Here is an 11,740-nt window from a genome sequence, read left to right as displayed (position 1 = left end):
GGCCTTTAAATGGTCTCTCAGTCTAGTTCTGTAGGCTACACAATCATGGGGAAGACCGCTGACTTGACAGCTGTCCAAAAGACGACCATTGACACCTTGCACAAGGAGGGCAAGACACAAAAGGTCATTGCTAAAGAGGCTGGCTGTTCACAGAGCTCTGTGTCCAAGCACATTAATAGAGAGGCGAAGGGAAGGAAAAGATGTGGTAGAAAAAAGTGTACAAGCAATAGGGATAACCGCACCCTGGAGAGGATTGTGAAACAAAACCCATTCAAAAATGTGGGGGAGATTCACAAAGAGTGGACTGCAGCTGGAGTCAGTGCTTCGAGAACCACCACGCACAGACGTATGCAAGACATGGGTTTCAGCTGTCGCATTCCTTGTGTCAAGCCACTCTTGAACAAGACACAGCGTCAGAAGCGTCTCGCCTGGTCAACGCAGCCGTCTACCAGGAAGTTTTAGAGCACTTCATGCTTCCTGCTGCTGACCAACTTTATGGAGATGCAGATTTCATTTTCCAACAGGACTTGGCACCTGCACACAGTGCCAAAGCTAGCAGTACCTGGTTTAAGGACCATGGTATCCCTGTTCTTAATTGGCCAGCAAACTCGCCTGACCTTAACCCTATAGAAAATCTAAGGGGTATTGTGAAGAGGAAGATGCGATATGCCAGACCCAACAATGCAGAAGAGCTGAAGGCCACTATCAGAGCAACCTGGGCTTTCATAACACCTGAACAGTGCCACAGACTGATTGACTCCATGCTACACCGCATTGCTGCAGTAATTCAGGCAAAAGGAGCCCCAACTAAGTATTGAGTGTTGTCCATGCTCATACTTTTCATGTTCATACTTTTCAGTTGGCCAACATTTCTAAAAATCCTTTTTTTGTATTGGTCTTAAGTAATATTCTAATTTTCGGAGATACTGAATTTGGGATTTTCATTAGTTGTCAGTTTTAATCATCACAATTAAATGAAATAAACATTTGAAATATATCAGTCTGTGTGTAATGAATGAATATAATATCCAAGTTTCACTTTGTGAATGGAATTACTGAAATAAATCAACTTTTTGATGATATTCTAATTATATGACCAGCACCTCTGTAAAAACACAATGTGGGTTTTTTTTACACTTTAAACAAACAAGATATATTGTGTTAATTACTAAACTTTGGGGGGGGGAGTAGACACATTTGAACAGAGCCAGTCTCTCTTTTTCCCCTGTTTTAGAGCTTTGTGCCAAACTAAGCTAACTGGCGGCTTGCTGTAGCTTCATATTTATAGATATGAGTGTGGTATCAATCTTCTCAACTAACTCTTGACAAGAAAGCAAGTAAGAGTATTATCCAAATTGTCTAAGCATTCCTTTTGACTCTTTTAGTATAGCTCCGAAAAGGTTGTTAAGATTAAGTTTGGTTTCTACAGTGACTTAACTCAATGATTTAACTTTGGTGTTTGGCAAAACTGTTTGCAGTGGTTCGACTTGGAAGAGGCTCCTACTGGGAAACTCCACTTAAAACTGGAGTGGCTATCTCTGCTCTCCACTCCTGAGAAGTTGGACCAGGTACAACATTGAAAACTTTCTTGCTTTAACAGAGAAAATATTATCTGTCACTGTGTATTTTCAACTGTTAATGGGGGTTTGATACACAACAGTCATATTTCTCTGTGGTGTGGCCCTTTTTTCTTTCTGTCCTATCCAATCAGGTGCTGCGAAGTGTGCGTGCAGACAGAAGCCAGACAAATGATGGATTATCATCAGCGCTGCTTGTGGTCTATCTGGACTCAGCAAAGAACCTACCAGTAAGATACTACAATGTTATTTTGATGCTGACAGTGCTATTGTTCTGATGCAATAGCTTGTGCTAGAAAATAGCATTACGCTTATGCAGGCTTCTTGTTCTCCACCCAAAGAAAACACACACACACACACACACCACATTGCATAGCACTATGAACTAGTTTAGTAAGACATACAAGCGTAGCACACTTGGTTAAATAAGGATTTTTGGTCAGTGTTCAGCAATGCTCCACTTTCCTGTTACCATAATGTTTCATGCTTTGTGCACTTGAGTGACTTCACATCACTTCCCTGCTTTCCATGTTCTTTGAAATTTGGTTTTCCCTGCACTCTGACCTCCAGGTGAACCTATCAACCAGGGGAGAGGGTTGTTTATTAATTTCCTCATTATCATAGCTACTCCAAACCTAGCCATAAAAACAACAATTATTACAGTTTCCAACCGGTCAGTATGTTTTTTATGAGCAAGTCATTACAGCTCATCTGTGTCTGTTGTTTCAGATGAGAACCTTGAACCTCCAAAACCTAAGGAGCCTTGTGCATTTTTTAAGTTAATCTAATAAGATTGGAAAGCTTTCATTGCACCAAACTTACCTGTAAAGCAGTGGTTCTCAAGCTCCTAAATTGACACAAATTAGACCATAGACCCATCACAACTGATAGGATTTGACAGAAAATAGTCATTATGTCATTGAGTCCTTTAGTTGAATTTAAAATGTCTAAATGACTTTTTACCATCAATAACAAAATTACCCTTTTTTTTAGCCATCTCAGTCCTCATAACTCCACCCTTTTCTCTTTACTCTCTCCTCTTCACCAAAGAGCGTCTTCACAGGCAGCTTAGGCTGTGGAAACTTAAGTGAGAGGAGAGCGTCTGGCCTAGTCTTTTGCGAGAGCAATACCTCAGAGTATAGAACAATATTTGTGAGTCCCCCGGTACTTTTGCATCATGATAGTGTTAGCATTAGCAGTGTGCAATGATGTGAGAAACAGGAGTCCTACAAACCTGTATCTTAAGGCATGTGTTAACTGCATGGTTTTATTGTAATGTCTAATGAAAATGCCCAATAACCATTAACATGAGACAGACACAAAACAGACAACACGGCTATTCCTGCTTGTTAGTGAGTTACATATTCTGCTAAATCAGGTGCTTAGTTCAAGGCTGAAATGTAGACATAATGATCTCTGCCTGTATTAGTGAGCCAATTAACGTATAGCTGTACAGATACAGAACGCCTGTAGCTTGTTAAAAAAGTGACAGTGTCTTAAAGTAGCTACTCCAAATCTTCCTTGAAGAAAATACTGTCATTATTCTGACCTGAGTTCTCGGTGTTAGCTCCCTGCAGTGTCAACAATATCAGCTCATGCTGCTTTTTAAGTATTACCCATTTCAGTCCTGTTTCAGTACATACTGTTACACGTTTTCTGGGTTTTTATCATGCCTCTTAACCATACGCAATCACTCCAGTTCTAATAACTGTGGGTGTGATTTTTCTCCCCCAAATCTCCATGTGGCTTAAAGAGCAACCTGTCAGATTTCACCTATGATGGGTTGAAGCAAGTCTCAGTCTTTAAGGCCCTGAAGGTAATGTGGGAAAAATGGATTGCATGTACAGATCACACACCGTGTCTCATCTTTGCTCTACGTCTGTGCCCTCAAGTGCACCATCTAACACGATGCTGAAGGTAGCTTCCGATTAGGAAGTTAAGGGGAAAATTAAGGGAAACCTAACTTACATTTGCATTTTCACAAATACAATAAATGTTTCACGAATCAGAAACCTTGTTTCAAAGAATCTTTAGCCTCTCTGGGTTTAACAAATTAACACACTTTAACAATAAGAGGTGGAAAAAACTTCAGATCATTCACTTAGCAATTTAAGTTAGGGTTCCCTTAACTTTCCCCTTAACTGCCGAATCGGAAGCTGCGAATTTGAAGCGAACTTCAGCGTTGTTCATCCAGTGTCATGTGATTGTGATGATTATCAAACAAGCAGAGTGATTTGTGTTGATGTGCATGAAGACTGATGATTGCATTGTCTGTTTTCTTCTTATTTGTATGATGACACGTGATTTTCCACTTTTCATAACTCACGCTCTCCCTAAGTCTTATATTCTACTCACATATTTCTAAAGGAAAAATTTTTTCTTCAGTCTTTACGGTCCATTGAAACTGTGCCCACTCTTGCAGCATTCATATTAAAAGTGAAATTGTCATGCTCCTGCCCATTAAACTACATGTGCTCCTTTTTATTTCGTTAGAAGTGAATTTTTCCAAGCAACCCAGCCTGTGATAGTTTATCAAGAAGCTTATCATGTTGAAACTTGTGGTATGGAGCATGAACTCATTCTTTTCAGGCCTGCATTTCTTGTACTGCTGGGTAACCATAGATTATCCGGATAACTGTTGTGAAACCTTAAACACTGAATTTGCCATTGTAATGTAAAATCATGACATTAACATAATCAGAAAGAGGCAGACAGAAACCAGCTACTACAACAACAGTCACAACATCCGCAGGTGTTGTAAAGTGTTACAACCACAGTCTATGGTTACAACACAGCATTAGCATTAGTATAACATTCCTACCCAAGCACAGTTTCAGGTTACATAAACACTTACAGTACTTAGAAATCAACCGCTGCATTTTTCCAGTTAACATGAGTCTTCTCTTGTCTTGTCAAGCCTCCAATTGTCACACACACAGTGGCACTCCTCACCTTACAAATAACTCCAATATTTGCTTCCAATAATAAATAATGACTGTCAGCGAGGTGATAGACTGAGCCTCTGAATATGTTTGTTGCATTTCCTCATCAATTGATTAAAAACCTGTTGACTTTATTTTATAAAATGCCTAATTTCCTTTCTTTTCTTTGTTGTGTCTATACTTGGATGTTGTTCTGGTGTCTCAAGAACTACTTTTAGTTCCTCTTCTTGTAGGTCTTTTTGTGGCAAATGTTCTGAATGTCTCTAACTGATAACTCAAACCTAAAGTGGTGCACAGCATTGTGGGATTTGGTGTAACTCCTCTCCACAAGATGTGCTGCATACCTCAAAAGCTTTCAGCTAGCTCGCCTTCAACAACCTGACGAAGGCAAGGTGTCTGAAAATGTGATTGACTTGTTGTAGACATGTCAACGACAAATACATGGGAATGAGATTGAAAGTGTTTCGTAAAATGTGAGTTTGGTTAATTGTGAGATAAACTGTTCACAGTAAATATGTTTCAACCCAAAGCACAACATGCCAAAACAGAGACATCCCACACCTAGCGACATCCCTCAGCTGCAGATGTAAAGTCAGTTATGTAGTGCAGATTCACAGATTTGTCTCAGATGGCTTTAGAGTAATAACCACATACAACTGCCTCTATAGAGTAGCATTTTTAGGCATATTAAGTACAAACATTTTAATAATGTGAAACACTTTGGATTTTTTGCGCCGTCTCTGTTCAAGTTGCAGCATATCAGAAGTGTGGGATTGTGTTAATCAGCCTGCATGTACAATGTGGAGCTTAATTCTAATACTGCTGAGAAATACCGTCCTATTTAAGCACCATCCTCAAGAGAAAAGATGGGGTTAACCAGTAAGTTAAGACTTCCTCCCTCTGGCTTGTAGATATGTAGGGTATTATTATTCTGTAAGGGATACCGAATAATACTTAGCTGTCAAAACCCGGCATGCTAAAATTAGAAAGCAGAGGAGACAATGCCTGGCGGTCTCCTTGGTAGCCTCTCTGCCTGCAGCCCTGCTTGTCAAAATGTATGGTAATGATCTTTCCCTTCTGAACTGCAAACTCTATCACCTCTGTGCACTTGATACAGAGTCTCAAGAAGCGAACGTTTGAGTTTTGGTGTCATTAAGTTGACCGTTATTGATGTTTATGCATTGTGTGTCAGCTCTCACCCCTCTCTGATTCTCTAATAGTCTGCAAAGAAGAGTAGCAGCGAGCCCAGTCCTTATGTCCAAATGACAGTTGGACACAAAAGTCTTGAGAGTAAGGTGAGTGATTAAAGCATCTATTAGTATTATTATACTCTCAGATTTTGCCCTGGCTTTGTACTCCTAAAATGTTGCATTGATCTGTAAAAGAAAAATGTAACCTCTGCAGGTGATTTTGTTCACAATCTTCCAGCTTGAAGTTGGCAATAGCATTTGGACAACCAAAGATTGAATGCAGCAGCAACTTTTACCGGAATATATTTCACATTCTTCATAAAGACATGTTGAAGTCTAACAGCCAGCACATCTCATTATATAACCGTGTCACCCTGGGGCTTTCTGTTTCCTGCTGACTGGAATTAAGAGAGTGATAAACTGAAAGTTGTTGTTCAAGCACGTAAAATAAAGTTTAATAACCTCCAACATACCGGTGAGTGTTGGCGACACTGACATTAAGTATTTATAGGTAATTATCATTTCTGTATAGAGTTCAAAGGGGAAGTTATTCACAAGGAAGAACCACTTAATTTATTGTTGATGCTGCGGTTTTACTTTCAGCAGCAACTCCAGCAGCTTTAATTTGAGGGGGTCCACATCGGATGAACATGTAGAAATGTTATAAAGTAATCTGGCAAGTTAACATGAACTTCAGTAAAGTTATCATATTCTCAGCCCCTGCACACATGTGTTTTCAACCACTCTGGCTGATTTGACCTCAGCTCAGGTTGAAGTTTGGCGCTCGTATGTATAGAGAGATGTACAGTACGTTTGACTTTGTGTTAAAGAACCAGATCTTTTCTCACACAGTTGTTAACCTTTTGTACTAATGATTCAACCAAGAGAATTTCATACACATCTGTAGCTATGTCTGTATGTTTGTCTACATGTAGCACCTTATCACCACAGCAAATTCCTCGTATGTGTAAAACACTACTTGGCAATAAAGCTCCTTCTGATTCTGATTCTGATTCTGTGGAGAACTTTTCTTTCTGCCTGAAATGCCTCCTCCCACTTCACAGCTACATGAGAGTGTCAATCAAGCACTTTCTGTACATGACCACACTGTAATTAAAAGAGGTCTAATCAGGCAAGGTGGAAACGCCTCTGCTGACTGGCTGAGGTCTACGACCCAAAGACATCTGCAGACACTTTGTATGTTCCCTTGTAATTCTCTGCCCGGCCTGTACTGCTGCCATCTTGATTTCTTGCTTGTTTCTGTGTGTTTTTGCCTTCAGTTTGGTCTTTAGCAAGTGAGGAACATGTTTATTAGCACTGAGTCACTCAGACAGATTCGACTGCTTGGCTTCAAAAGCTCCTAGGTCACCACCTTGCCTACAGTGTACGAGGTTTAGGATTGTTGTCCTGCTGTATTGTCCTGAAATTGGGGGACTGTGTATTTAAGAAAAGCACCATTTTCACTCTATATGGATGTGGACACCCTTCAAAGCAAAATAAAACACTTTAACCTCATAGGCACTGTTCCATTTAAAAACAAATTTGTACAGAGCCAGAACTATGAAAAGTTAATCACTGTCCTGCTTCATGCCAATAGATCTGCAGGGGAATCTAGCTAATTGACACATACAGTAGTAAATTATGAAAAACCAACAGAGCTCATTAGAGGTTGTAAATAACATTGTTTCATTAAGCAGAACTGTTGGAATGAAAATGATAAAACAATAGTTAACCAAAGATAATAGTTGACCAAACCGATGCAAACAATTAAATGAAACTATTCAAACAATAATCAATACATGCAATATAAATATAGATGAAGGAATTGATACATAACAGTCATATTTCTCTGTGGTGTGGTCCTTTTTTCTTTCTGTCCTATCCAATCAGGTGCTGCGAAGTGTGCGTGCAGACAGAAGCCAGACAAATGATGGATTATCATCAGAAATTTTTTTTTGTTAATAGTATCGTTCCTCAAGTGTTATTAATGATACTGTGATTCTACATTGAAGTCAACACTTTCTAATGTCTACATGACAGATTGCTCTAGATGAATGGAATTGTTTTTAATTAGCTGCTCTCAAGTGTCTTTAAATGAACAACTAAAAAATGTCTACCTGTCTGCCCATAAAGGTCCGGTACAAGACCAATGAGCCTCTGTGGGAAGACTGTTTCTCATTCCTCGTTCACAATCCCAGGATGCAGGAGCTCGAGGTGGAGGTAATGCTGCGTAAAGATAAATTTTTCACTGAAAACATGTATTTTTAATGCATCAAATGGTGGAAGTAGCTGACTTGTTATAAAGCAGCTCTTCTTCTGTCTTAATGCACAGGTAAAAGATTACAAGCACAAATGCACCCTCGGTAATTTGACGGTGCCTTTGAGAAGTCTGTTGGCGGAGGAGGACATGACGCTGACTCAGTGCTTTCCTCTCAGGAATTCCGGGCCCAGCTCCACCATCAAACTCAAGATGGGCCTGAGGGTAAATGTGGACTGCCTCACTAGTCACTGACCCTGTAGTGTTTGACGGGTTATTCATTTCAGGCTGAGGAATCCAGAACAGTTCCAGATCTGCTGATCCAAACACAATGGACTGTGAGAAGGTGTATTATATGCTTGCGGTGGCACAGAGCATCTAAGATAATGTTGTAGGCTGTAGCAAAGCAAGTGTTGCATCGTCAACCATAAATTGCTATGCCCCGCTCCTCTTAGTAACTGTTGCTACGTCTAGCTGTCAAGCCCGTCAAGCTTTTTTACCTTCACATGGCCGTTTAGTAATGATGATGATGGTGGTTGTTTATTACTAAAAATAATAATACTTGAAGCCATGAGTCCTTGATTTCACACATAAAGTTCTCATGTCAAACCCACAACTGTCAATGATGCCAGCTCGTGTATCAACTGTCCCTGGAAAGTGTTTTTCAGCTGTAGATAGCTAACGGCTGCTAATTAAGCTAAAGTTAGCTCCATTTTCTGAATGCGTTCACACTACTTTCATTTTTCCAGCTGACACACAGTCAACATGCTCACCACTGGCACTCTTAGGGTATAGGCCTAAAGATTGAAGGTGGTGTTGTCTTTTGATTAGATTGATTAGATTCTATTTAGGATCTCTAAAGTGCCACAGGTACAGTGGAGCTGAATGGAATTTGGTTTGTAGTACAGGTTTCCTTGGAACTACCTTCTACTGAAGAAATAGTTCTTATGAAAACTTCCTGGTCTGCAGAAACCACCCCATCCACACACACCCTCACTGGACAAGGGCTCTCCCTCATCACAAACCCCAATTTAACCCCTGAACTCAAACACCTACTGCACATGACCCTGGAACAAAGTGCATTCTCTTGTATTGAATCATCACGACTGATCAAATAAAATAAAAAATGCAGCCGTATCAAAATATTGACTGGCACTAAAATAGCCTTCCCGTGTTGGATCACAACCAACATTATCAAGATTCATAACAGATATGCACAAAGGGAAGTGGCTCTACAGGCTTATTGACCGTTGAAGAGAGATAGATGGCACCATAAAGACATATTTGGCCGTAGTGCTGCTCAAACACCCTTGAAAATCCTTGAAATGTTTCAGCAGTATCAGCACTGGTTAGTCAGGATTTGTCACGCTGTCTATAAACAGACCAGAGGGTCTTCTAGTCTAAGGTTGAATGTGAAACCACCAACTGTGCCAGATCCCCTTTAAAAAAAACTTCATTTTTGGGGGAGTTACCAGAATTTAGCTGTAGTTCTTATTAATTATTCCCAGTACAGTAACATCGTCCTGTCTATCTGTAGATCCTGTCCCTGGAGAAGCAGGTATCCTCAGACCAGCCCTCCTCCGTCCAAGTCAGGGCGTCCAGTGTTTCGCAGCCAACCGCAGCCCCTCCCCAGAGACAATCAAGCACAGATTTCCCACTGCCTTCACCCACATCTCCACCTATGGACGCTTCCACCCTCAACCTCCAACAAAGGGACGGCGAGCCGTACTCAGCCGGCCATGTTCACAGCATCTCCAACCTGAGCACCTGCATATCTAGCTCCCAGAAACACCTGCCTCATAACGAGTCCACACCCAGCCTGGCCTCGGATATCTCTCTGCCCTTCGCCACCTTGGAGCTCCAGCAAAGGCTTCGTCTGCTGCAGAAGTAAACATGATACATTATTTTTATGTTCCTGTCTCTGTTGATATATTGCTCCCCATTTCTTAATTGATTGTGTTTTTCCCTTCACCTCATTTCAATTCAGGGCTCATATTGTAATTCTGCCGTTGCCTCTGATGGAATTTCATCTTATTTATTTTTGTTTTGATGTGTATCTTTATGAATATTTTATCTGACTACCTGTCAAGCTATACATGCGTTCCTGCATTACCCGTGCTGTGTCTCCTGAAGTGACACTGACTTTTACTCCGGTGTGTTTATAGTGGCTCGGCCCCCAGCCAGTACCCCCTGGGTGAGGTCCAACTGACTGTTCGACACAGCTCCCAGAGGAACAAACTAGTTGTGGTGGTGCACGCCTGCCGGTGAGGTCCACATTTGCAACCATACACTTCATTTAAATTAATTTTTTGAAAGATATACGGTAGACTTGTTTTCATTTCATTTTATTTTCAAGGACTTGTCCCCCACTCATTTGTCTCGTTTTTTGGGCCAAGTCTCGGCCATTCATTGTAATTTGTGGATAGTGATTCATCCGTATGCAGCTCCTCTTGCTTCCAGTGGAGCTACAAGTATTTAAGGATTAATCGACACTATTAACTTACACTAAATGTGGCTGGCGACATGTGAGTGAAACAGTTTTGTCCTGTGTGTCCTCAGTAACTTGATAGCCTTCACCAAAGACAGTTCAGATCCCTTCATCCGCCTCTACTTGCTGCCTGACAAGAGCCGGACGGGGAGGAGGAAGACCAGCACGATGAAGAGGACCCTTAATCCTGTTTATGATCAAACGTGGGTCTAGATATAATTATAATCTCATGCATTTTAAAAGTATTTATGAGTACTCAGATGTGTGCTGCAGCTGCTGGGATTTTCACACGTGCCCTATTCTTGAAGGTTTATAGGTTTAGTGAAGTTTATAACTAATGGAGCATTTTAATTGGAGGAATTGTTTTCATCATAAAATCTGTATAAACATGTATGTGTCTGTAGGTTTGAGTTTAGTGTATCTATGGTGGAGCTCCACAGGAGAACCCTGGATGTAGCAGTGAAGAACGGTGGGAGCATCCTGTCCAAACACAAAGGACTTTTGGGAAAGGTAACTCCTGCAGGTTTTTGTGCCTTGCTGTTGTGAGTATTCTCCAGCAGCAGAGCCAAGTACTCCATAGAGTCTAAAGACTTAATTTCTCTTTTGCTTTTTCTTCAAAATTGAAGGTGCTGGTAGATTTAAGTGGGGATGATATATCTAAAGGATGGACACAATGGTAACTTTTTGTTTTATCTTTGCCCTGTGCAGCATTGAGCGATTTTTTTAGGTAATAAAAGCCTATGTTTATGCTTCATTTTTATCATTTTCTCTTACAGGTATGATCTGAGTGAAGATGGTTTGTCGTCTCAAGGCATAAGAAGTATTCACGACCCCCTCATATAGTGAAACTGCCCCTCCATATAGTGATCTTGTTAATAAAGGATGCATCATTTTGTTGTATTCGTGTACATTTTTCATATTGTTTTTACAAGCTTTTTTTAAGCATGCAAAGAAGGTTTTGTTGTGTGGCTTTTCAGTTAATCATTATTTCATTAATGATCATAATTGGGAGATATTGCACCATATTGTGATGCGTTAAAACACACTAACTGCCTTGTCTCTGTTTTTTGTAAATATAAAGTTGCTAATATACACAGTGGGGTTTCATGGCATTATATTTCCTTGAGGGAAAATATATTGAAATCTGTCAAAATTGTTATTGCTTTTTGTTCAAGTTCTTAAAATGTGACAAATTCTGTTTTGTGTCTGAGAAAACTCTTACCAAAGGAACAGATTGAATCTCAAAAGTAAGCTTAAGTAGCAGTATTGACTTTGATATGTTTTTG

At 40.3% G+C, this 11,740-nt stretch overlaps 1 protein-coding gene across 7 annotated transcripts in view; it reads left to right on the top strand.

Moving 5' to 3' along the window:
• esyt2b (extended synaptotagmin-like protein 2b) overlaps positions 1-11,354 on the top strand; it is a 37,949-nt gene extending 26,595 nt beyond the window's left edge. For 6 of the 7 annotated variants that reach the window (XM_046033741.1, XM_046033001.1, XM_046037728.1 and 3 more), the window contains 11 exons: positions 1,479-1,568; positions 1,712-1,807; positions 5,740-5,814; positions 7,843-7,929; positions 8,042-8,191; positions 9,504-9,853; positions 10,132-10,230; positions 10,526-10,657; positions 10,859-10,964; positions 11,081-11,130; positions 11,231-11,354. In XM_046033741.1, coding sequence (XP_045889697.1) covers positions 1,479-1,568; positions 1,712-1,807; positions 5,740-5,814; positions 7,843-7,929; positions 8,042-8,191; positions 9,504-9,853; positions 10,132-10,230; positions 10,526-10,657; positions 10,859-10,964; positions 11,081-11,130; positions 11,231-11,297 — 1,302 coding nt within the window. In that variant the 3' untranslated portion in view covers positions 11,298-11,354. The remainder of the gene's footprint in view (positions 1-1,478; positions 1,569-1,711; positions 1,808-5,739; positions 5,815-7,842; positions 7,930-8,041; positions 8,192-9,503; positions 9,854-10,131; positions 10,231-10,525; positions 10,658-10,858; positions 10,965-11,080; positions 11,131-11,230) is intronic. The other variant, XM_046035335.1, reaches the window with a different exon arrangement.
• Positions 11,355-11,740: the final 386 nt, after the last annotated feature.

The sequence above is a fragment of the Micropterus dolomieu genome, linkage group LG01 (genome assembly GCF_021292245.1).
Source record: "Micropterus dolomieu isolate WLL.071019.BEF.003 ecotype Adirondacks linkage group LG01, ASM2129224v1, whole genome shotgun sequence".
In the NCBI taxonomy this organism is placed as follows: domain Eukaryota; kingdom Metazoa; phylum Chordata; class Actinopteri; order Centrarchiformes; family Centrarchidae; genus Micropterus; species Micropterus dolomieu.
Note: the sequence above shows the minus strand (reverse complement) of the source record. Positions and strands in the feature narration are given on the sequence as shown.